At 35.5% G+C, this 26,220-nt stretch overlaps 2 protein-coding genes across 2 annotated transcripts in view; one reads left to right on the top strand and one right to left on the bottom strand.

Moving 5' to 3' along the window:
• Positions 1-589: 589 nt before the first annotated feature.
• Positions 590-24,332, top strand: DYNC2LI1 (dynein cytoplasmic 2 light intermediate chain 1). The gene is made up of 12 exons (XM_009278405.2): positions 590-760; positions 2,014-2,048; positions 2,450-2,519; positions 3,549-3,637; positions 5,906-6,092; positions 8,582-8,650; positions 10,039-10,116; positions 11,676-11,752; positions 12,110-12,180; positions 12,829-12,926; positions 14,870-14,962; positions 22,534-24,332. The coding sequence occupies exons 1-12, from the start codon at positions 590-592 to the stop codon at positions 22,597-22,599; spliced, it is 1,104 nt and encodes a 367-aa protein (XP_009276680.2). The 3' UTR covers positions 22,600-24,332.
• Positions 24,333-24,828: 496 nt separating this feature from the next.
• ABCG5 (ATP binding cassette subfamily G member 5) overlaps positions 24,829-26,220 on the bottom strand; it is an 18,808-nt gene continuing 17,416 nt past the window's right edge. Inside the window, exon 13 of the mRNA XM_009278404.1 lies at positions 24,829-25,025. Within this exon, the coding sequence (XP_009276679.1) occupies positions 24,829-25,025 (197 nt within the window). The remainder of the gene's footprint in view (positions 25,026-26,220) is intronic.

Raw genomic sequence — 26,220 nt, 5'->3', positions numbered from 1 at the left:
AGGCGTAAAAGGGGCAGTTTCGGCCTCTGCCCCCGAAAACGAGCGGGGCCGGGGGCAGGATGGGGCCACGCCTGGCCCTTGGTGCGAGGAACCGGTTGCTCCTGTTAGGGACCCCGTGGAAAAGGGGAAGGCCTAACCCACCCCCACCTCCCCGCAGGTGGCCGTGGGGGAGCCTGAGACCGGGAAGCCCTCGTTGTCCCGAGCAGTAGCTTCCCCGGGACACCGAGGGCGGGTCCTGAGCCCTCTCGAGCCCACTGACCCGCGGCCGGCTCCGCCGGTGCCAGCGAACGGGAGCTGACGACTCCAGAGGCTGCCAGCCTGACCTGCAGGGTGCTGTGAAAAGCCTTAATCGTTAGAAAACCTTTTAAAGGTGTCTTAAACGTACTCAAAGCTTCCTGCCACGCAGCTGGTATTTACTCAGCGTGTGCAGCAAATGGCTGTTGGGGTTACCTGAGGAATTTTACTTAACCTGGCTTTGTTAGGAGAAGTACTTCGACAAGTAGAGGGCATGTGATGTGAAATAATAATAATAAATAATAATAACAAACTGTAATACCTTTCATTTATCCATTAGATTTTTTCAGGAATTATGGTCGAGCGTCCATTGTTTAATGACACTCTTATTTTGTTTTTTCCAACTAGTGATACTTTATGGGATCTTGCTATAGCTGAAGTAGAGAAGAGAGAAAACGCTGACGACGATGGCAAGCACGTGGAAGTTTGGGAAAAATCACTATTATTTATGGGAAACAAAAATGGGGTAACGCTAAATACTGTACAATTCTGTGCTTTTCGAACATAGTTTTTGTCAGGGAAAATATCTGATATTTTCAGACATTAAGGTCCACTTAATTCTTCTAAAGACAAAATATGTTATGTTCTGATTCTGCAGAGAGTAGGCATTCCACAAAGGGTGGACCAATTAGACATTATTACAATTCAGAATTTCAAGTTTATGGTTTGGAGAGTCAAAACTTCAACCATTGTTATCGAGGATGTGCTAATTCTTTCAGGTTTGGCTTCCTTAATTTTTGTAAAAGTAACTGCCGGAAATAATGCTACTCTTTAATTGTTTGACATGTCAAATTTCCCCTTGTAAAGGTTTAACTGGTAACAATCCAATTTAAGTGCATTGATACCAGTTTTGTTGTAGGTAGAGGCCTTGACATCCTGCTACGAATTGTGTCTGTATTGTGTCAGACCTATTTGAACATGCCTCATCAGTGATTGCAAACTCGTGATTCCACATGCCTAAGATTGTTTTAACTCATTGTCCCATAAGTTTGACCATTAGTAATTTCATATTTTTCATTTGTTAGCATTTATTTGTAAAGTAAATAAGGAAATACTCGCCTTTTTGACCAAGTGAGTCATATTTTTAAGAATACAACTTTTATTTTAGAAGGATTGGTATATGTGCAAGCTCTTAATCAGCAATTTTTAAAACACCTTTTCCAGAGAAAATACAATGACTTTTCAGATTTACCTGAAATTCACTGATTTTTGAGATAGGAAAGGACACAGGAGCAAACTGTAGAAGTGCTAGCCCCTTCAGTGTGGCATGGTACTCAGTGTCTGAATTTCAACAGTGTAAAGACATATTTTTCTGTATGTTTATTTGTATTTTAAGCATTCTTTCTATTTCCATCTCATCGGTAATAATTAATTCCAGTGGAAACCAAACATTACATAAATGTATTATTAATAATTAAAAACTGCTGAACAGTTAACAGAGTTGGCCAGGTTGATCACTAATGTCTAATTTTAAGCACACTATTCCTATTACTGTATTTGTCATCTCTTGGTTTATAATTATAATAATGGTAGTGTAACTTGATTCTGACAGAAAGTTGGCAGTTCCATTTCCACTATAAGGCTACAAACAATTACATGAGTTTACACTTTTCCGGTACTTTATTATTGGAACGTTAAATGAGTGAGTTTCATTTAGCGATACAACTTTTATGCTTTAATGACAGTACAGTAGGGTTCTTCTTTGTTTTTAATTTCCAGGGAAAGACCACTATTATACTGAGGTGTCTCGAGAGGTATGTGTTAAATTTTTAAAAGTAGTTTTCAACTGTGGATTAGAATTTTACATAAATAGTTATATTGTGTGATAATTCATAATATATGTATACAGGTGTTGTATTCTGTGACCGGTTGATCACTTATGGATAAACTTATTTCCCTTCATTACTACCTGTCATCTGACCCCTTCAGTCCTTCTTCTCCAGTATTAGAGAGCTTAAGTGGCCGTCTATTGAGGTTGGTGCTGCTACTTCTCCTGTCTTCAGCAGCTGAGACCTGTTGTCTTAAAGTGTCCTCTCTGTATTGCTGTTTCTAAGCCAAATTCTGAACTGACTGATAAATATAATTTAGTAGCTGTAGAATTAACTCTCTTTACTTAGAGGATCTTGACAAAATGAAGTTATTTTTCCTTGCATAGGGAAGAGATTCCAAAGCCAACATTAGCCTTGGAATATACTTTTGGAAGAAGGGCAAGGAGACACAATACAGTGAGTATCCAGAAAGTATAGTTTACCCCATCTTTTTATATATATATACACACACATATAAAAAGAATATGTTTTATTTTTATGTATAAGAATCTTAGGGGTTTTAGCTTATTGTTTGTGAAACAAAAAGGGGTTTTTAATATAATTTTATTTAAATTAGCTATCTTAATTTTGTATTTTAATCTGTAATATGTTTTTCCCTCTCACTAAACCACAGTAGATCAGAGACCAAAGTATAACACAAAGCAATCAATCAGATTCATCTATAAAAACTACCTTGTCTGTCGTGTTTGAGTGCTTTTATTTTCCCATTGTAACATAGTATGCATGCCTTTAACTTTGTCTTTAAAATGCAAAAATGAGTACAAACCGATGAAGATACTTTACAAACAGTTTTATGAGAGAAGCAGTTATCTTAGAGGATGTTAACCCAAAAATTTAATTATGATTTATATGTCCATATTGCTAAATTTTGCACTGCAAATTATGTTAACAGAAATACCGAACCCATTCCCATCACAGCACAATACTGCCCAGCAGCAATAACTACTGCTGCAGGTAATTGCTGTTTCTGTTACTGAAGCAGGGAGTGGAAAATCTGATTCTGAAAGATAAAAATCACTTAAAACTTTTCCCAGAAACTAAACGAGAAGGTGGAGATTCATTACTTTTCCAGTTGCGAACTTCTCAAAAAGCATTAGTCTTGAGCTGCAATAAACAAAAAGAAAGGGAAGAGAACCTGATTTTTTTATGTTTATCATTAATCATGCTTCTTCCTGACTTTTTTACTTTACCGTGGTCATTTATCAAGACAGTTGTAGGCATGCCAGGAGTCTTTCTAAGTGTTGTATGGGATTTCCTTAACATGGGAAGTTTTTTATTTGGTTTTGTTTTTCAGAAAATACTAGTGAAATAATATATGTTCTTGTTCTGAGTTATTTGCATGAAAAGCCAGTTTATCAGATGAAGATCTTCTCTTGGTGTTGCATGGAAGCACACGTTTCTAACATAAAAGAAACTCTTTTACAGCCTAAAGATATAGCTCATTTTTGGGAACTAGGTGGTGGAACCTCATTATTGGAACTGATTCGAATACCAATCACTAGCAACAACGTAAGGTAAGTGAATTCCAAAGTTAATTTCAGCTTCCCTTCAAACATAAGTAAACTTCTAGACCTTCTATTGTGGAAAACTCCTTCAAAATGTAAGACGGAACACTTACGATTTTTTTCTAAAAATCATTGTAATACCACTGATACTTTGCTTTGACCTTCCTTTTCACGGTTCTCTCCTAATAAGCCAAGTTCTTAGCAATCTCCAACAACAACAAGAAAGCGATAACATGAAGGAAATAGGTTGGCCTTAAGTAGGTAGAACAAGAAATACAGAAAAAGAGAAGACATAGTATCTTCATGCTCAATGAAAGAGCAGAAAAAGCAACTTGGGGGCATACGAAAAATAAAATCTTGCTTCCTACTTCTGTATGCAAACATAAATGCTATCTCTGTGAGGGGCCGTATTTTTGGGTGAAAAATAAGGCAAAAAATTGTGACAAAAAAATATCTGGAGTTTTAGGAAATGAAGTGACCATCTGATGAGAAGATCATCATACAAGAGAGATGATGTTTCTGAGAGGGACTAAAACTATTGAAATTATTTGAAGACAAAAGGAAACAGGAATTTAGAGAGAATTAAGAGAACGTAGTGAGAAAAATCCATAAAAGTGGTGGAATGGCATAGGAAGAAGAAATGCATGAAGAGTTGCATGAAGAAATGAGAAGGTGACGGTGGGTGCATTTTATGTTTTTTCTGGTTAGGGAAGACGGAGTGGGAAGTGGAAGAGGAGAAAAGGATCAAAAGATACGTTTTGTATTATTATGCATTGCTTTATTCCTTTGGTAGTGAAGACAACTTTTTTGTCTGGGGGAAAAAAAAGGAAATAAAAAGGATCAAAAGATACGTTTTGTATTATCATGCATTGCTTTATTCCTTTGGTAGTGAGCTTTAACGTCTGTGGGGGAAAAAAAAGGAAATTAAAAAGGAGGGATACAATTTTTATCATGTACATCTGCTGCTGTTTTGGCTATTGAGATAATGCCATTATCTAGTGAGAGACTAAGACGGAATAAAAAAGAATACTTCTGGCATGTGAAGCTTTTTGTTTCTGGAAGAGCTTGGGGGAAAAAAGCAGCTATCATTTTTCAACTATTGTCTAAATGAACTTAACTGAGCTCCACCTCCATCAGTCTTTTCTTCCCTTTTTACTGATAAGCGATCTTCTGATGTGGATGATCTTAAGATTCTTTGATGGGGTAGCAACATTGTTCTGTAAGACCACTTCTGTTCATAAGGCAATATTTTTAACGTGCTCGTCAAAAATTCTACCATTTCAACTTAAGTATAGGTGCTTTTCACTGGTTTTCTCATCTGTCTGTAGTCAAGCAATTTGCTTATTTTAAAGTTCCATGAACTATATCTAGTTTCACCGAGACACTTTTCACCAGATTTTTTCCCCACAGCATTTTAAAGTGAAATTGGACATTCACTTTGCTTTGTAGTCTTTCTAACACCGCTCTGGTCTGGAATCCCCTTTTTCAAGTCAGGATGGAATGTGAAAGAATGATTGCATCCATTCAAATGGCTGCATTTGCGATGTTCTTCTTTACAGTTGCATTTTAATGCAGTTAGAGTTTTGGGAGGCAGGGTTTTAGAAGGAGAGGATTTTATGGGTAAAACATTTCTCATCATGATCCACCTTTAAAAGCCTGGTAATTGCTAAATATGTCTTGAATACTCTGACTTCTTCCATTTATCTTTCAGAACTGAAAGATACACACATTTGAGGTTCCAGCTAATTGGCATAGTCCATGGCACAGAATATTGCCCTTAACCAGTTTTTTCCATTTCATATTACAAAAGAATAATGAAAGTATAGAACTTTCTAATACCTTAACAGTTAGGAAAGATCTGAACCATTTGCTAATGTTGCTTCATCTGGGATGGTGGAGTTATGAGGTGGCAGGGATACATGACAGTAGAAGTGCCCAGTCATACAAGAAGGAGCTAAATGGGCTCAGGATATTTGCATGTTTTACTGCTTTGAAACAAAGTCTCCAGAAACAAAGTTTGATATATGCAATCCCCCCAAAACCTCCGATGGAAAGTTGCCAAAGTAATAGTTCTGAACAAGAGACAAGGGAAAGGTTTCTTCAGAGCTCAGAGTATCCTCAAAAGCCATCTTCCTTTGCTGACACATTTAATTATATCTTAGCATTTGTATTTTCACATTTGTCACTTTCAGCATTTGTACTACAGGTATGGTTGTATATGAAAATGTTAATTGTCTCATGCGCTAAAGATTTGACCAAATAATGCCTTTTTAATAGGTCATTTGCTGTAGTTCTTGTATTGGATCTGTCCAAACCTAACGAACTCTGGACTACTGCAGAGAAACTTCTGCAGGTCACCAGGAACCACGTGAACAAAATTTTAACCAAACTGGAAAAGACAAATCCTGAAGTAGCTACTGAAATTAAACAGAGGATGCGGAACAATCTGCAGAGGGATCATCCAGTAAGTTACTTCTAATATTTTCTCCAGATGTCACAGGCCTTTATACAGTTAAAGATAATGCTTTTGAAAATCATAAACAACTCTTTTAGATTTTTATGCATGACTGAAAATCCATTTGATGTAGATGAACCTGTTCACTGGAAAATTATAGCAATTTAATAAAAATTCAATAAGAGCAGAAACAAGGAAAGAAGGTTTCTTATATCTTTTTGTTAGATATCTAATGTGATTGTTATGGCATGTTACACCAATCAAAAGAAATAGTTTTAGAGTAGCAGTTTGCTTCCCCCCCCCATCTTTTTAAAAGGAAGATGAAAACTAGAATGTACAAAAGTCATCTAGCAAGAGACTAGCTGAAGGTACAAATTTAAGCAAAGAATATAGTTGTAACAGCCATCAACATGACTATATACTTTGCATTTATTTAAATGTCTATCACAAACTCAATGTCTTTTGATAATCTGACAACTAATTAAATTATAAAATTTCAGAAATGTTAACATCAGTCCTTTAAACATAATTGCTAACTAAATCTCTGGAAAAGCTAAACTAGATTATGCGCAATAGAAGTGAAAAGTCATTGTGCATTAAACCTCTGCAAATGTTGTGTGTATATAATGCATAAATAAGTATTCAACAATTCAAAGACTTGGCACATAAATCTAGTTACTGTAACTTCTATAAAATGCTGCAATACAGCAAATGCTTATATGGCTCAAACATTTAAAAGTAACTTAAAATTTATGAGAAAGCAACATACGCAACACTCAGTAGATTTAGAGTATAGGGTTTGAGATCTGCTGGATTATGATTTTGTTTTTTACTTTTAGAGAAGGTAATTCACAAAAAGAAAATGCCTGCAAGCACACTTGGCAATAAATCATGACCACAGTGTCAAGTTTAAATATAGGGGCTTACATACCAGAAAACTGCAAGCTTTTTTCAATAAGTAAAAAGAATAATGCCATTAATTGTTAAGAAGAGGCGGCTTGTTATACTTGTCCTGTAGGGAACACAATTATACCTTCTAAACTAGAATTTCAATTCAGCCTTCATTATCAAAAACAGAAAGGATGCAAACAAAATGTTATGTTACTCCTCGGTTCTCTTTTTACTTTCATCATTGTTCAAGAAAAAATTATGTCAATTTTGTGGGAGGAAATACTGTCTTTTATAGTCAAAGTAAATGACAGTTTACGCAGATTTTTATTTGCCTTTTTATAGCTAAACATATTTTTATGATAAACAGGAATTGGTGAAGTTCTTGGAGGTTTTTTTTAATGTTTGGATATATTCCATTGGCCTGGATAAAGAATTATTGGCTATGATGATAAAGCATAAGTATATCAATTGCAGACCTTGTTTAAAAAGGCTGGATGCACCTAAAGTAGTCCATAATAAAATATTAATTCCATAGTCAAAAGATGAATAGGGTTCAGTATGCCAGTTTTAATGTTTCTGATGTTATCCCGAGTTCATTTTTTCTTGGTTAAGAAACTAAATCTAATTTTTTTTCAGTTCTATATTCTATACACCCAGTTTTAAGTTACGATCATTTTGCTCAAAGCTTTTGCCTTGACAGTGTATGAGTGAAGCCATTTTTTTTTCCTCTCAAAGTAGAGGATTGTGCAGTATGTGCAGCTTCTTGCTAACATACTGTCATTTAACGTGTATGTGAAATAACCGGTTTTAGAAGGGAACAGTTAGGTCAACCTGTGCTACAACACATCTCTTTTCTACTCTGCTGCAACCAAAGCAGCTGGACTAAATAACTGTGTGAACAGGAGGGGATTGTCTCATTTCATATGGACTACAGGAAAACCTTCCAGATAACTTGAGAATTATTGTAATCTACTTATTAACACTTTTATCAGAAGTTAGCTATTTAACAGTTAAATCTACACCCCCAGAGCTGTTTTTGTCCACTGGTATTGATTTGCATTTTCCTGGTTGTTAGGTGACGTTTCCTCTTTCTGCTGATAGCAAACATTTGAAAATCACATTAAATATTTTTTAAGAATTTGGAAAATGTGATGTGGGGAGGACAACTGTGTGACACAAGAAAATCATTCAGCTTAATTTTCTTGAGCTTTTTACTGTATTACTTTGGATATGATGCAAGGAGAGGGAGTGTGTCAAAAAGCCAGTTCTACTAATCCAATCTGGCAGTTGTTCTGTGAATATATGAAGTTTTTCCTCTCTTTCCTTTCCATCTAATGTTGGAGCTGGAGTATATAGTGTAAGAGCCCTTATGCCAGCAAGTGTTCTGACTGCTCAGGGGGATTATTTCCAGACCATTTATGAAGAAAATGAGAAAATTGTAGAATATGGTATGGATACTGCATCAAAGTTTATTCATCTAACGTAAGGTTTTGAAAAAATAGAGCTTGTCTTCTGTGAATTAATTTTAACCCCTTTCAGTTGTTTTAACAGTTGCAATCTTCTACAGTTTGTTTACACTGCTTAACTGTCGTATATCTGTTTAATAGGATTATGACTTAGTTGACCCTTTTCCAATACCCTTGGTGATAATTGGAAGCAAATATGATATTTTTCATGTAAGTAATACCTAATGTATTTTTTTAATAATTAACAAATACCTGGTAAAGATTCTATATACTAAAATCTTGGTAATATAACAGTAATCATTTGAACAAAAGTACGTCCAGTCAGCCTTTTACCACAAAAAAATCTTGCCTTCCACAATACTGTTGGACGGAATACTGTCATTCCTTCACAAAACACTCCCAAACTGAGATTTTTGAGATGTACTTGGAAAGTGTTGAGATATAAGTTGCTGCAGACCAAAGAGGAAAACAAAAAAAACCCCATCATGTTGATGACTTTCTTTTATAATGAGAGAAATCCAGCTCCGTGTGTCCCTTCTGACAGCAGCTCTAAGTTTATGGCAGTGAAAGAGGGGCATCTCTCAAGTCAGCTGGTCAGATTTTTTTGGTAGCTGTGGCAGTACGAACAGTAAACTATCATTTCAGTCTGGAACTTTTTTTTTTTTTTAAAGTACTTCTTAAGTTTTCAGAGACAAGTGAGTAATTGCATCTTTTAGGGGGGAGAGGAAAGAAATGTCATAGTACTGCTGGATTCTCTCCCAGGGCGTTAAAAATCCAAACAAATGCATACTCAATTTTCAAGCAGCACTTGCTCATGAGAAACTAGAACAGTATGTTTGATTTTTAGCTGCCGTGCTGGCAGCCTGTGCTTCTCTGGATGACTACATAGTGCACTGATACTTGGCTGACTCTTTGAGTTACTTAATTCTTTATTAACAAGGTACTGTGCCTTCTTTCATACTGAGACTTTATGCGGAGCCATGACCTCTTTAAAATTCAGTGACTCTCATGTAATAAGCACAGAATAACAGCCTCATTCCATTGGGGTCTATGGACAGCCTCCTGCAGGCTTCACTGGGACTAGGTTTTCACCGATTTTTATCCAGGGAAGGCCATCTGTGTGATCTTATGTTAAAGAAACATTCATGAAAAGGTGGTTTTATGCACCTTTCAAATCTTGCAGGTATTAGACTTTAGAGAGCATATACCCAAAGGTTTACTGAAAGTTGAATATCTTCACAAAAAGAAAAAATCCTTGTTCTTCTAGTATGTAGTATTTCTACTTCTAAAAATTTAAAACAAAATAAAACAAATTAATTGGAAATGGAATACACATTCCCAATTAAGAAACTTTTTCTGGACTAACATATTGCCTGAATTAGGCTCCCTCTGTAAAAAAGAAACAAAGGGAAATTGTGACATTTCTTTTCAGAGTAGGCTGTTACTGATTCTGTCTTAAGATATAATTATGCTGACAGCTGAAAACCTCATATATTGTAGCCTAAGTGCGTTGCAGTTTATACAAAAAATTAAAAGTTCTAGCTGTAATATTTTGGTTTTTGTTTCTTACGTATATGTTCCAATATCAACTTTTTCAGGAGTTTGACTCTGAAATGAGGAAAATCGTAAGCAAGACACTTCGATTTATTTCACATTATTATGGAGCATCATTAGTGGTGTGTATATTCACTTTCTAACTAAGGATAGAGAAGATGAGCAATATTTGTGTTACAAAACAATATTTAAAAAAATAGAAATGTAAAACTCCTAGAGAAAATGGGATTTAATTGGTTTTACAGTAGCTTTCTTCATGAGCTAATCTGTCAAATGGGTTACAGGTATTGGCAGGGGATGGGTGGATATACCTTATGAATAAAAAAAATGCATAATTCCCAGTATCAGCAAAAAATAAATAAAAATAGTTATCCATTAGCCAACTCAGTTTCTGTATTGAGTTTACTGCACATCTGACAAAAGTTTTTTGGTACAAGAAAGGAGGACAGGGAAAAAGTGATCGCCCTAGATAGAATTAGAGAACTGGCCGTTTTGGTAGAAGCATGAACTTATGTCTAGTGACCTGGCTTCGGTAGATTTAAAAACTTAGATCCAAGGCCTTGTCTTCACAGCAGTTTAAACATACCGGATTATCACACTTACAGTGTTGAAGAATAAAGGCAGGGATTTTTTTACAGTAATGAGTAGGAACTGCCAACCATGAGGACAATGCAGTATTTATGTGGGTATATAAATTGATTTTGAGTTTGGCTGGTCATCTCCTGCGTAAAGACAAAAACATGCATGCTGAGGTTCACAATCCAAAAAAGCTGCCTCTTGGGCTCTCTCTACATGAGAACATGGTTCCAATTGTATCAACCATCATTTATGTAATAAATAATACTTAATAGTGGCTTATTTTGATTACCAAACAACTTACATTTGTTTTAAATTGTTACAATCACAGCATGTCCTTTTGCATCCATGTAAAATTGTACAGCTTTTGTACTTTGACACGTGAATTCATCTTTTGTTAATTGAGAATACAACTGTCTTGATCTAAAAAAATTTTTTTAAAAGAGTATTTAAGCATTATTGTAATTAAAAATGAAGAACTAGGAGCCTAAAACTCTGGCAGCTAAATCCTGATTGCCATTGAAATGAGTGGGAGAAACTTCATTTCCCACAGTAGGGATCTGACTTCTTTCTCAAAGACATGAATCTGTTAGGATACAAAAGCCCTTAGACAGGAATAAGCACACTGTTTGAGAGGATATTCTGGGAGCTGCTTTCTGATAAATCTGTACCAGTTCTGCCACTATCAAGTTGCTTTATGATGTGTGAACGGTTTTAGTTATTCATTACATTTCTAAATTTTTATGGTATTCTGGATAATTTTTAGTGTATTTTAAAATCTTAATAACTCGTTAGTCTTGGGCAAAAAATTTGTGTCTCTACGTGCATACTTCAGAAGTTGTGAATCAATATTTTAAAATTTATTCTTTAATCTTTATGCTATTTTTCATTTAATCTTTCTTGATCTATATATTCAGTCACAAATACATTCATGTTTTGGAAAGGGAGGGTGAGATTTTTATTGTAGTAAATTCAGTGCACATATACGAAATCTATTGAGGTCAGGAATTAGCCAAGCTCTATCTGAAATCCTCTATGCAGATGACAATGTAATATTTCTATGATGGAAGATCATAATGTATATTTTGTTTTCCGATTCATTTAGTTTACCAGTAAATCTGAGGCTCTCCTGCTGAAAGCCCGTGTTCTTATTAATCACTTGGCATTTGGCTATGATAAAAGGTAACATAATTATTGTCCAACTATTAAATGTCTTGCCCAGAGTTTAAAAGTACTTAATAAAAAATATTTTAATCACCAAAACATTTTTTTTCTTAAATATGATCTCTGAAAGATTCTTGTTCATGGACTTCTACTCCTGTGTCTCAGCTGCCTATCTCTGCACAGGACAGTGATAACTCTTTGGTTTTGATCCCAAAACTGATGGATTAGAAACATGGTCACCACTAGAATTGAGTAGATTTTCATTTACGTGTATTTGTATGCAAGGCCCAGTAAGGGTCTAGTCTTGGCTAGAATAATGTCATTTTTCGTTGATTGCTAAATGCTCACTTGATACATTTTCTTTTTTCTGTTTAGCAAGTCTTTATCAGTGGATCCCGGCAAACCTCTGTTTATACCAGCAGGCCTGGATTCGCTGAGCCAAATAGGTTAGGACATTTCCTGTTCATCGTGTTTGTCGCTTAATTGTTTTTGAAAATGAGAAAAAAAATCTAAGCAAATAAAAAATAAATTATAGCACATCAGCTCACTTGATACATTTTCTTTTTTCTGTTTAGCAAGTCTTTATCAGTGGATCCCGGCAAACCTCTGTTTATACCAGCAGGCCTGGATTCGCTGAGCCAAATAGGTTAGGACATTTCCTGTTCATCGTGTTTGTCGCTTAATTGTTTTTGAAAATGAGAAAAAAAATCTAAGCAAATAAAAAATAAATTATAGCACATCAGCATCAGTTTTAACAGATTATTGAAGGAAATTACTTAGAAATTACAGTTACACGATTCAGTATTTATATTATTGAGAATTACTTGCACAGTTTTGTTAGGTAGTTTAATAAGGTATCAGGACTACTTCAAATAGTAAAGTACCAATAAGCGTAGTTCTGAAAGAAAATATAATATACGATACCACTCAGCCTGTTTCATGGTAGGAGGTGAGTGTTTTTTCAAACTTGTTTCAGCTTGTCACTGTAGAAGATAAAATATTAAATTAGATGGATCATTATCCAAAATGCTTTGATAATTTATGTTGTTATGACAACATACTTGTATTACTTTGTGCTGTGCTCTATTCCTTAGGACCACCACCCGCTTCTGATAGTGATATTGGAAAGATGCGTGCAAACACACCGTTGGAACTGTGGAAAAAAGTATTTGAGAAAACATTTCCTCCCAAGGTAGGTATTTACACGTCTGCTTCACAGGTTCTTTTCTCACAGAATAGTAGTAATATCACTGCTAATTTTTGTCTTTCAAGTCCAGTCACTGGAATTTCAGTCTCACTTAGCAGTGCTGTTTCTTCCAACCTCTTTAATTCATACTTTTTTAAAAGGTACAGATTTGTATGTAGTGGTGCTTTGATTATTGGCTTCTGCATCTTCAGTTGCCTTCCTACATTTAGTAATAATGAAAGTACCAATGTAACCCTCTGTTTTTTCCAAAGTTATACCATTGCCTTTCATTACATTGAGAGACAAGCTATACTCAGCGTTTTTGGAATTCTATAAGGTGACGTATCCCCTAATGCCTAAACCAAATGACAGTGATATTCCAAGATGAGAGCTCTTCCTGGCTGTAGCAAGCTACTGATCCTTGTTCTCCTAGGGCATGAGGCTTTGAATGAGGCGAGTGTGTTGAGTTCCTTGCCAAAATCTGTCAATTTGCTATGGGAAGTGTTTGGATTTGCAAGGTAATTAGAATCCCTTGGCACCTATGTAGTGATAAATCTTGTACATATTTCAGAAAATTCTGGACCCAAGAGGCAAAGCCCCAAATACTTCTTTTCAATAAAAAGTAATTGCTGCTGTTAGGAAATCAAAATTCTTTTCTATTTGACCTGAGCAAATACAGGCTGCTGCTTTCTCCTCGTGTACTAGATTGTATCACAGTTCTTTATCCCTGTCCATTTCCTGCCCTACGGCTTACCTGGGCAGGCAAGGAAGTCAGTCAGGGCTATGAAACTGTGCCTCAAATTATGGTGCACAAACTGGGCTTTTTCTACTTTTCAGTCTATGGATCTCCATTCTTGGCGAGAAGGAGTCTGAATTCACTCTTTCCCACTCACTTGACTACTACATATCAAAGCCTAGAAATTATTTCAGGTGGTTTGTGACCAGAAGAAATTATCACTAAGATGCCGTTCTGACTACAGTATGCCCCAACATGATAAAGACTGAACTTTACTTTTCAGAAACTGTACAGGACTATTATTTTTCATGTCACTTTTGCCCATAGCCTTTTAAAACACAATAAACAAACCTTCCCCAACCCCCTATGCCATAACTCCCGAACTCCCCCTGAAACAGCTGGAGAAATGAATACATTTCTCATCTTGCAAGCTCCGTCAGTGTTCTGAGGTATTAGTCTAATTAAAGAAGATTTGCCAAGGAGATTCCCAGTCTTCTGTTTTGGTTCCAAAATATGCTTTAAACTTCAAAGCTGTTTTTATGATTGTGAATTTCTTTTTTCCATCACCTCATCTAATAGTAATTATAATTCTGATTTATTTTATTCCATCATTTGTATGATTGACTTATTGCTACTTTCCATTTGTTATGAGTAAGGAGCGATCTGCAGGACAACATTTAAAAAAAATAAATCTTATTTGATAGTGTTTCTTTCTTTTAGCGTATTTGCTCTTTGGAATTAAACTTAAATTTAGAGTTCCCTCAAAGTTAGTAAATGAGATTTCAAGTGTTCGGCAAAAAGATAGTAACCAATTTCTCAGATATTGAAATAACGCTTCTGGTAACCAGAACTGAATTTTAGTCTTGAGTATTAAATACTCTAGCAAGAGCAACCTTAACACAAATGTCATGGGCCAGAAGGATATTTTCATTTTGAGGAGAGAATAATAAACATCTAGCAAATAAGAATATTTTCTTTCCTTTAAGATCTAACTGCGCTATTACTTTCTCATCATTTTACCGATCTAAGATAAAATACAGTGTATTTTATCTAATCCGTGTCCTATAGCACAAAATTCTTCCATAAATGCAGGATTTTAATACATTTGTATTAAAAGCAAAATACTTCCATTAGATCTACAGAGTTGCATTTTCTTGTTAAAAGAACAAAAAATAAATTTTATCATTTGGGCCTTTATCATTTTTTCTCTTAGAGTTTCTGCAATTTACAAGATACCAAGGACCCTGCACAGGATTTACAATATGCTGAGTACGAAGTGGATGTTATGAGAGCTCAGAAAAACCAGGTGTGTGGTTGTTCTCCAGTTGCTGTTCACAGTCGGGTATTCCAGAACCACCAGCATTGCTGAATTAATTGTAGAATATACTCGTAGCCCCCTTTTTGCCTTTAAATAACTTCAATGTTAGTTTTCAACTTAGTCGTTTGGGCTTTTTTTTTCCATTGGTAGACATTAAGCAGGTAGAGCATTGTTAGATCTCAAATTTTGGCTCTGTGGTTTCTTTAGAAATGAATAATTCAAATTTTCCCTCTAGCTGTCTTCCAGAATTATTTCACTAAAATAATATTGAAGCAAAGCTGTGAACTGTGAAGCTTTCTTGGCAGTAATGTCTTCACTTCTGCACCCCGTACTCTCATTTGGATGTTGACTAGCAGGAATTCTAGGAAGCGGTATCAAGGTTTGGGGTGGGGGCTGTTTACTTTTTTAATTTTTGTCTTCCACCTTCAAAACTTTTTATTTAAACTGGAAAGGTACTGAGATGATAACACTTCTGACTCGAGTTTGCAGGCTAGCTACGTCTTATCTTAAACAGAGTGAACAGAATTATTCCACAGTGATATTTGGCTTAACCCCTGAATTCCAGGAAAGACCTTTAGCGGGGAAAGGGTCTTTTATTTTTTCTTATTAATTCTGAAGTGTTTCTGCATTTCCCTACATTTGTGGTGAATTAATTTTGTAGAAAAATTCTGTGGCAAACTAGACGAAGGTTAGAACATTGCCTTAGATATCAGTGTATGTACAGTATTTCTACTCACGTGATGTTAATAGTCTTCATCAATATCATAGGTATGGGTCTGTTAAAATCAATCCAAGATTTGTGTATTTTTCTTTGGTTGGAAGAAGTACCACATACTTATTCTGGAAACTCTCTATTTCGTATAGATTCTTTTGTTCCACACACAGAAAATTCTTTGCTAGAATGACTGAGAAACATTCCACTCTACTCTCGCAGCTTATATGTGGGCTATTTGTATGCCATTTAACTTCCTTGTGGACCAAGTTACTGCGGTTAAAGGAGGTCTTTCTAACAGCGCTTAAGGTGATGGATTGTACCAATCTAGATCTCACATGCTTTTACAGACCCACGCTCTTGAGATGAAAGGCAGTTTTATTGAATTGCACTGCAGTTAATCTCAACTAACCCTAAAATACCACGGCAAATTTCATCTTTTTGCACGCTTGTAAAAGAAAGCCAGAGGATTAGATTATTACTGCTATCACATTTTTGTAGAGTTTAGTTAGATTGCATAAGGCAGTAAACCTGTAGTTACCTGATCTAAAAAAAATACATTAATAATGTAAAAGAATAAAGCAATTTCAAGAATCCCCTGCAGTCTTTGAACTTGCACATTACCTGTAATATCCTGTTAATGTAGGCATCAGTTCTGAATTTCTGTTGCATCAAGAGCAGCCTTAGAACTCATTAAAATTTGTAAAGCACATTGCTTTTGGAATTTATAATGTAATCTCATACTCAGTATATCTATATATCTCAAAATAACTATATGGTGTACTAGGTTTGTTATTTTTAGATAATACTTACGTCTTGCAAAAGAAGAGACTGGTATGCCTTGATTAAATCATATAGGAAATTATTAATTTTCTGTTTTTAAACAAAAGAGACAGGCTTTTAGAATCTTAATCTGTTCAAGGGCATTGCAAACCAGTGTAGCTTCTTTTAGTTGGACTACTACAAGTAATTTGAGCATTAAAGAGAAAATTACTTTTGTTATCTGCAGCTATTTCCTGAACTTCTCTATTGTGAAGTTCAATTATTACAAGACTATTTGCACACTATTAAAATGTTTTATACTCCAAGAATTTCATTCAATTTGAAATACACCAAGATAGCAATATACATCTAAAAGAAAAGAACTCAGTAGTTGCAGTGAGTCTTGAAGTGTCTTTGGATTTCCCAGTTATATGAAAAGTGGCACAAAAATCCTATTTTTAAAGCAACGTTTTAAATGCATCATAAGTCTGGCACTCTTTATAGAGTCTCATGATATCTATTGTGTAGGAGGAATGGTATATTAAGATGTTTAATATGCAACATGTTGCTAATGAAATAATAGGACAGAATGCAAAATGGATGTTTCCTATGATGACAGCGTATATTTTAAAATCATTTAAGTGCATGTTGTCATTTTTCTCGGTTACTTTCGGTTAATTAATATGCCACTTTGGACTCTAGGTGATAACCAGTTTGCTTGTTTATCTCAAAGATAAGCTTTAAAGGAAAAAAAAAACCACACAAAAACATAGCAACAGAAACAAAATACAGCCCCTGTCACTGAGTCTGATTGATAGAAGAACTAGCATACCTGGCTGACATTGCAGTCTTGGTCAGGACAGCTCAATAACACTGTAATAGATTTACAGATAACTGTGGCAATACAAAGTTTAATTAAATCAGAGCTATTTCTCTGTGAGGAATGTTTTTAGTGTCCTAGCACTTGATGCAGCCAGTGTCAAAATGGATCCTTGTACTTTGGATCATATATTCCTATTCCAGCAATTTCCAACTTTGTAACCTTGGTTGAAAGGTTTGTCTGCAACGAGGGTTTGTACACGCTAGCAGAGTAAAAGGTTAAATTCTCAAGTATAAAATTAGAAAACAGTTTTTTAAAAAAAAAAAGTACAGAAACAAGAAAGTACCTGGCTCACTCCCACGTACTAGCTGTCAGCTAGTATTTATCCGATACGCTTTTTGGCTGTAGCAGTTAAGAGTCCAGCTCATCAGCATCCTGTCACAAGAGTGTTTTCTTTTAGACCAGATTATTTTGCCTCCTTAATATTTTCAGAGTTAACTATGAGACGTACCACACTCTTCTAGACCTTTTTGCTCTGGAAAGCTCTCTGAGGCTATCTTTTCCTCACTGTGCCTTTGTTCAAGATAGAGAGATGTGCTCTTTCTCAACTGTGTCTTTTCAGAATGCTTTTCCTAGTTCTGACCCCACAGGCATAAAACGTGCAGGCTTATATCAAGTAGTGCTGTTGCAATTGTTTACAGCTTTTTCATTCTCTGGAGTTAAGCTCCGAGAGAGAGAATACAGCACCAGGGACCTTTTTGGAATTTACATTTTTAATGTATTTCTTAACTAGCAGATTCTCTTGGGGAATGACTGGAATTTTGTGCTCTTTGCAGGGCTTTCAAGGGTCAAGAAAAACATTCATTTTGCATATGTATTAGGCTTTAAACGTGTAGCTTGCTGTTAACTCTTCATACAGCCCATGTAAAACATAAACAAGATGACAAACTTGTCATCCATTTCTCCCTATTCTCTGCTAGCTTTTTGGCTTTTGATGCTTTAAGGTGACCTTAATTTCATTTTAGGTACACACATAACTTGAATAAGAGCGAGATCTTTTAAAATAATATTGTCGATTAGAGCTGCACGTATACCACCTGCATCTGTGAGCACCTAGGAGTGCATGAAAGTCTTGTTCCTTAGTTCCTTCTAAATGTTTGTGGCAGTGAGATGGCACATGGGGGTGTCTGCTCTGTTTCCTTTAGAAATGCTCTCTGCCACAGAGGTAAGTACCCTAAGATGTCTTTTCGAAGGTTTTTGTTTGTTTCAGGTCTTAGCTATCCTGTTATGCCTTGTACTGCTAATACTCAAAATAGGTGCTTGGACCTTTTTCATCTGGATATTTGACTGCAGCTTCATTCATTGAAGCAAATGATAAAGCTAACCTTGAGCTCAAAGAATTGGATAGCCTCCCAGTCAGGTACTTAAGAAGTCAGTGTCACGCAATGCCAAAGTTCACATTGACTGGTCCTTGTTACACAAAGATACTACTTTAGGGATTGGTGCCAGTTTTAGCTGAAGCCCAATGCCATAAAGTATACTAAAAAAAAAAAAGAAAAAAAAAAGATAGATGCCTGGTGCTGTTTGGTGTCAGCTAACAAGAAGTCATGGAAGCAGATCTCAACGAACAGGGCTATAACTGTTAAGACTTTAAACAGAAGAAGGGGAGGTTCTATAACATCTCGCAAGGAAGCGTAGTCCTATCTCCCCTAAAATAAGACTGACCTAATTAACCATGTCATTTACAACTAAAAGTCATCTCGGTGTCAGATCTGCAGCTGTCTGATTGAGACTGGGACTGTGTTGGCCAACAGAATGAGAGCCATATTTTGTCAGCATACTTCTCTGACACAACCATACTGCAGAACTTCAGGAGACAATTTCAGTCTCATTCAACAAAATAGAAGATGATTGCATATTGTGCGATGAACCTCCTTGGTCAGACCGGTGTTACTGGGCAGAGGAGTATGACAGGCACCTTAACGTGGGTAACAGAGCAGTAGCATCCTTAATTTTTTCCAGAGGAGGATAAGCACTAGTCTTCATATTGTGGAGAAAAAGTTATTTAGGATGTTTACTCAGCTGCCAAGAATAAGCTTTCTCATTTTCACATGAAAGCATGGCCAAATGGGTACAAAAGATTTTTTTTTTTTTTTTAAACCAACTTAAAGAGCATTATTAGAGCACTGTTATTAAATTTCCTACTGAAGTTTAGGTGCTTAAAATTTTTAATCCTTGATTCAGTACTTGGTTATTTTCACTATGTTCCAGATTGAGGGCACTTTCAGTAACTTTCTTTTTCATGCAGTTTAAGTCATGTCAGTCCCTCAGAACTGAGGAAATGCAACAATTAAGGCTTTTCCTACAGTCTTAATTTTTCCTCCTTGTTTGTAGACATTATAGTATTGTCTTTAATTACATGATCATATACTATTTTGCTGATGTCTCAATTCAATTGTTCAGTATTTCTTTTCATCATCCTTATTCTTTGTGTACCTTATTTCTCAACCTGCCATTCAGACACTTCAATGAACACAAAAGTATTAATTTTTTTTCTCTGAGAATGTGTGGTAATGCTATCTATCTTATCTGAGTGCTTCACAAACATCGGTTAAGTCTGTCTTCCCAGTCCCTTTATGAGATTAGGTGTGATCTTCCCCATTTGACAGATGAAGAATTTACAGAAACACAGAAGTACAGGAGCATTAAGGTTAAAAAAAAAAAAATTAAAAATCCACTTTATGCCAGTGTTGAGACATCTAGGACAAGTTGCTAGCACTAATGAAGTTTAAAGCACTCAGAGCACATTGAAAGCATATTTAAATTGCAATTGTTTGAATGTTAGTCTTACCTAGCTGTGTCTCCAAAATAAATATTTATACTTTTGTTCTGTACTTCTGTATGTAGTGGTATAGCTATACAGTTTTAATATATGCTGTGGTTTTGATACTTTGCATTTCTGTGTTGTTTTGCATTGTCTTTACACTGAATTGCCTTCTAGCTAGCTAAAATTGCAGCAAAATAAATTCTGCTAAATTATCTGCCTCTTTCTTGAAACAGTTTAGTCAGATGATAAATCTGTAAAGCTAATTATTTAGGCAACACCTGTAGACATGACCCCAGACAGCATTGTCGTTATATGTAAAACTTCATTGCCTAATTTCACCCCTTCCTGTAGCCTTTGAGAAAGTTGTTAGAATTTAAATTATTTACTTAGCATAAATCAGGTTACATGTTTTCCTTAAAATATCACAGTATTCTTTCTATTCCTAACTGTTGGCAAGTTCCCAACAGTTCAGTACATTCCAAGATCATAATTATTTTATATTAATAATGAGGGAGTGAAAATACTGAGTAAAGACTGGCTTAGAGATAGAACAGTTCAGTAGTACTAGAGTTGTATTTAATAATGCAACTTACTAGATTTAGACTAGACACAATAAGTTCTGTGTTAGTCATCTATGAGTTACTTAACTGTAAAACTAGACTTCTGCAAGCATCATGAAGAATATGCACTAATTAAATATCCTCTTACTGCTTATAAATCTGTGGTGCTTTCTGAAAATTTCGCACTGATGACAAAGCTGCTGAAGTTATTTCCTGAGAGAGAGAAATTTCCATTTATTATTTCCATACAGTTTTTAGATTATTTTCTTTGTTGCTCTGCCCTTTATTTTCTTCTTCCTCCCTCTGTGCTCTGGATTGAGAACTAATACTTCTGTTAAATTCACCAAGTGTGAATTTTATTATTTTTGTCCGTTCTGGTATCTGTACAACTACAGTGAAACCTTCCTTGCTCTGTGAAGTCCACTCTTAAAATCAGAATAGCAATCGTATAAAACACATGCCCACTTTTGAGGGTCTGTGCTACATTTATACTAATCCCTGGTTTACATCCACCTCTTTTCCTGATCCAAGTAAGATATGATGACTTTTTTTTGTATTGCAAGCAGTACATGGTTAGGTCTAACAGTACCTCATTAGAGTATCATCTTCCTGCAAATACGTTGGAAGCCTTCTTATTCTTAAATAAACAAAAAGCAATCGTAGTGCTTTCTAAATTAATTTTTGCTGAAAAAATCTTCAGAAATAATTCCCGACACTATGCACCACTACATAAAATTCAGAGGATGAAATTGTTGTTTGGTGATGTTGCTAGAACCTTTTATTACAGGCTTCAAAATTCCCAGTAGCACTTCTGACTGAAACAGGCTCATTTGTCTACCATGTTAGTACTCAGCTGATGTCAAGTATAGCATAATGTAGATTGCCTCATTTTTCATACCTAATTTGTTTTATTTATACCTCCACAATTTGAGCCTCTGTTTGTTTTTAATAATCTAATTACTATCTAGAAGATGCATAGTTTTAGTTACGACACTGGGTTTGCATTTTACTTTTACACACAGATGCTAACTCTTCAATCTACTAAACAGTAGCACCTGAAAGAATATTTTAACTACTAACTGAAAAACAAAACAAAAGTAAAAGCATGGCATCACTGTCTGTCATGAGTAATACACTTCCCGAAAAACCTCAAGCAATGATGAATAAGAATTCCACAAATATCCGGTACCGTAGATTGAATAGATATGGTATGCCGATTTCCTAAACACCCATTGCATTCCTCTGAAATATATTTCTGCTTACTGCTTTCTGGACAAGCCTGTGCTCTGCAGGGCTTTCTAAGGTCCACTGGTAGGTCTCTAAATTATCACCACTGGTGACATGTAAGCTTACAGAAGTTCATTTCAGTCCTGTGCTTAAAAAAAAAAAAGAAAAAGAAAGACAGTAGGCCTTGTTTTTCTAGTTTCTTTGTGGTAATCTTCAGGAATTACCAATCCATTTTGCTTCTTGAAAGGCCCTGACTCCATGCGTGTGAAACAGTAGTTTCTGTTGGGTAATTCTGATTTCTGTTTTTAAAACGCAGGTAGTGTTACATTGCTGTATGTTCATAGGGAGCCTGGTTTCTCAAACTGAATGTCTAAAACCCCACCCAAAATGTCTTCTACCCTAGAAAGCAAGTATCTAGGCCTAAATAAATAAATAAATAAATAAAATCTAGCTCCTTGTGTGAGAGCAAATGTGGCAAAATTTATAGCACTTTTAATATAATTTTATTAAAAATAAAAAACACATTGTACGTTTTTTCTACAGTGAAAAATGTTTGTACGTGCTTTAAATGTTTAGGTGGCTAATGTATGAATCTTACAGCTTTTAATAATGAGGAGATTAGATTAATAAGTATGTATGTTTCTGTTTTAGGAACTTGAACAATACAAAAGAAATGCCGCTAAATCCTGGAAAGAAATGGATTTTGACCCTGATTGATGAACAGCTATAGGTGTCTTCATTTGAACATTATACAAATTACTTTAAGCATTTTAACATTACACTAGCAATTTAATCTGATGCAGTTGAAAATATACAATATCAAACTACAAAATTAATATTTATTAAGCATTCCGGTTACTATTTTTAATAAAAATAGCCATTTATTTGTTCAGTCCAAATTTAAGTATATCTTGGTACTGACACAGAGTTTTAAAAAGTGGGGAGAAAGGAATTCTAGACTGTTCAGAGATGGGTTTGAATATGAAGACTGGCATTCATCAGTTCTACCTACTCTATAGTTTATAACACAATATTTGATTTATTTTTTAATGCTTCTGCCCTAAACACGTATTTAAATATAAACAAGTTTTCACACCCAAAATACGAAACTGCATAGTAAAGTATGCTAGGCGTTCTTTTCCTAGTTCCTTGCATATATAATTCAAAAGCAAAGCTTAAGAATATATTTGCATCATTGTTTGATGTATTTGAATAGGATAGTTCCATAAAAACTGGCAGAATAAAGTGGAATTAAAACCAGGTTTGACCTGATCTAAAATTCAGAAGTTTGCTTTATCACGGTTTCAGTATCATACAGTTTAACACAGGAATTATTTCTTGCAATGTATAATGTTGCAATAACTTTGCACAGAATTCAGAAGACATTTCTGTCAAATATTCAAATGCTATGAAGTCAGTCTAATCAATTTGACAGATACTTGGTTAGTGGTGGAAGTGTAAGTGATGCGCATGCAGCCTCATGGTGAAACACACTAGCCTAAACTACACACGGCTTTTTGTCCATGGACATCCTCGCTGTTATGAGATGGCCTGAGTGTTTTGAGAATACGCAAGACAAGATCTAGAGTAAAGCCAGAGGTGTCTCTTGAGAGGTAAGACTTCTTGTTAGAGAATATATGTCTGAACGGTCACTTGGCAGACCAGATTGTAAGAATGTTCCCTGATGAACAACCCTACATGCGCATAAAAACGGGAAAGACAAGCTAATGTAGTATCTTTCCAGCTCTTTAAAGTTACTTGTTATTTTTAACATATTTGTTCATCAAATGGTTTTCTGATATAACATTTGTAACTTAGAATATTATACATAAAGCTACTAGAAAAAATCTTGGCCTCACACTTAAGTGGAGAACTTGCATTTACTCGAGGATTTCAAATTCTTCGTTACAAAGTGCATAATCTCAAATATATCAAATTAAACTAATTATATTATTATGGAATTTTAAGATACAAATACACTTACCTCCTCGAAGAAACCTCTAGCTATCCCTCTGTAATAAATAATTTCTTCACTGAACATGCGAAGTAAGTTATAAAATCTGGGAATTCAGTGTCTGTTAGGCTTTCAATTTTGAGAGGTACTTATATTGATTAAATGGATAAATTAGACTTTGGCATGTTAGTGAGCCCGTGAGAATAATTTCCAAAGATGCAAACTACATCGCTTCCAAGAACTGGCAAACAACTTTTATATTTTTCTTCCCTAGCTAAATAGACATTTTATTAACAAACAAAAATTTGTTCTAGTAATTCACAAACTGCTTCCAAAACAAGATTTAGAATTTTATAATGAAAAGAAGGAACAGATGTAAATAACATAATTGTCTTCTCTGATTTACCATCGTTTACAAGACAAAAACATGTTGGGTAACTTTTATATTGCTTAAAGATTCTGTACTCATTGACTGTAAAGTATGCATAAGATTAAAGTGGAGTGATTTCTTGATTCTGTCTTTATTTACACTTACTTGGTTTGTTGCATTTCTACAAATCCCAAAAATGGTATCAAAACAAAGCATAGGAGTTAAAATACAAGATTTACTAGCAATTATACCTCTCTGCTTATTGGTAATGGTTAAAACCCAAAACAGTGTGAAAAGATTAGAGCGCCATCGATACATTGTTAAAAATTGACAGCAACAGCAGACTAAGTTAAATTCAAAAAGTCCTTTAAAACACGTAGTACTGTTGATTATGGCTGATTTGGGAGTGGGGTGGGAATACCAATAGCAGGAAGCCATTCATGCTCTTAAGAGAACATTGTTTTTCAAGATGGAAAACATCCGGTTAGAAACAAACATAAGAAGATGAATGTGTTTCCGTATGTATAATCACTTAAATTCTATCTAAAATCCATCAATTTAAGCCTTCAACCATAATCAAATTAAAAGTGTATTATTAGACTTTGTTAGCACTGCTACTTTTTTATTGCCTGCCAATAATTCTCTCTCTTATTTTGAAGCTCAGAATTGCTATAATGGCAAGTCCTGGTAGAAAAGCGTAGAGTATTAAGAAATCGATTGTGAACCGGGACAATGCACCAGGAAAGTTTTTTTCAATGAACTGAATGCCATGAGAGAAAATACACGCAGCATTAATTGCAGAGGAACTGTTGGCTCCACCTGTCAAAAGAAAAAATTAATTTCTTTAGTAGGTGAATCAGTAAAATTAAAACTCGGGCTTCAGTATCTAGCTCGTACATTTAATATACCTAGCCCTAATGTTATTTTAACGATGAACTATACCCACAGCAATATTTCCCATCATTTTGGAATAAGAACAGACAAGCCATATGTTTCTGCAGTTAATCTATGCCATATTTTTTTGAAGGGAAGAGTAAAGGGTCACTAGGAGCTTTCTATTTTGTTCATGCCAAACAAAAGAGGATTTATAGCTTTTCAGACACATTATCTGGAGGGGCCTCAAGAAGCAAGTTGCCCAATGTGGTAGACTTACGGTGTTCATATTTGTTGAATGCTTCCAAAATTCAGGAAATGGAGACTGTCTGAAGGGCACATTAAAAATCAGCTGTTTATTATTACTACCAAAGTCATGGATTAATTTTCTAACGTTTGCCAGCTATGCTCTTGTAATAAAGAGGGACAGGAGAGATTAATGGATAAAGAATATATAGCCTTGGAGAGGAGCACAGACACCTGGCTACAAAGCCCAAAATGTCTTAGGGTAGGTCCAAAGCTGTAAGTTTTACCCCCGCTGATGGATGTTAGCTACTAACCCTGCCAACCTGATTGATTCTAGTGTTTTGCCGGTTATCTGGCTCACAGCCTGACAGATGCAAGCTGCTCAGTATATGCCATCGTAACATACTTGAACTGAAGCCTCACTAGTATGAAAGGAAACATCTGGTCAGGTGTTACCTGTCAGTGCTCCCTGCACTGACATTTGATCTTATACTGTGCAATTCTATTGATCTTCTATTTGCGTAACACTGCTCCGATAAGCATATAACAGGCTGCAAAGTTTACCTTCCAAAATGTCCCCAAAGGGGGGGATAAAAGAACAGGTGAAGAAGAAAAAGATGAAAAACTGAAAGAATGAGAAATGGTTGAAAAAGGGAGTCAAAGTTTTGTCTAGCTTGCGGAGCCAACGAGGAGAGGTGCTATGCTGCACTATGATCTCGCCAACAAGGAGGGGCTGGGGGGGAATGTGAAGCTCAAGGGCAGCCTGGGCTGCAGTCACCACGAAATGGTGGAGTTCAAGATCCTTAGGGCACCGAGGAGGGTGCACAGCAAGCTCACTGCCCTGGACTTCAGGAGAGCAGACTTTGGCCTCTTCAGGGATCTGCTTGGTAGAGTG

Source organism: Aptenodytes forsteri, unplaced genomic scaffold (genome assembly GCF_000699145.1).
Source record: "Aptenodytes forsteri isolate BGI_AS27 unplaced genomic scaffold, ASM69914v1 Scaffold130, whole genome shotgun sequence".
In the NCBI taxonomy this organism is placed as follows: domain Eukaryota; kingdom Metazoa; phylum Chordata; class Aves; order Sphenisciformes; family Spheniscidae; genus Aptenodytes; species Aptenodytes forsteri.
This window is presented reverse-complemented; position numbering and strand designations above follow the sequence as displayed.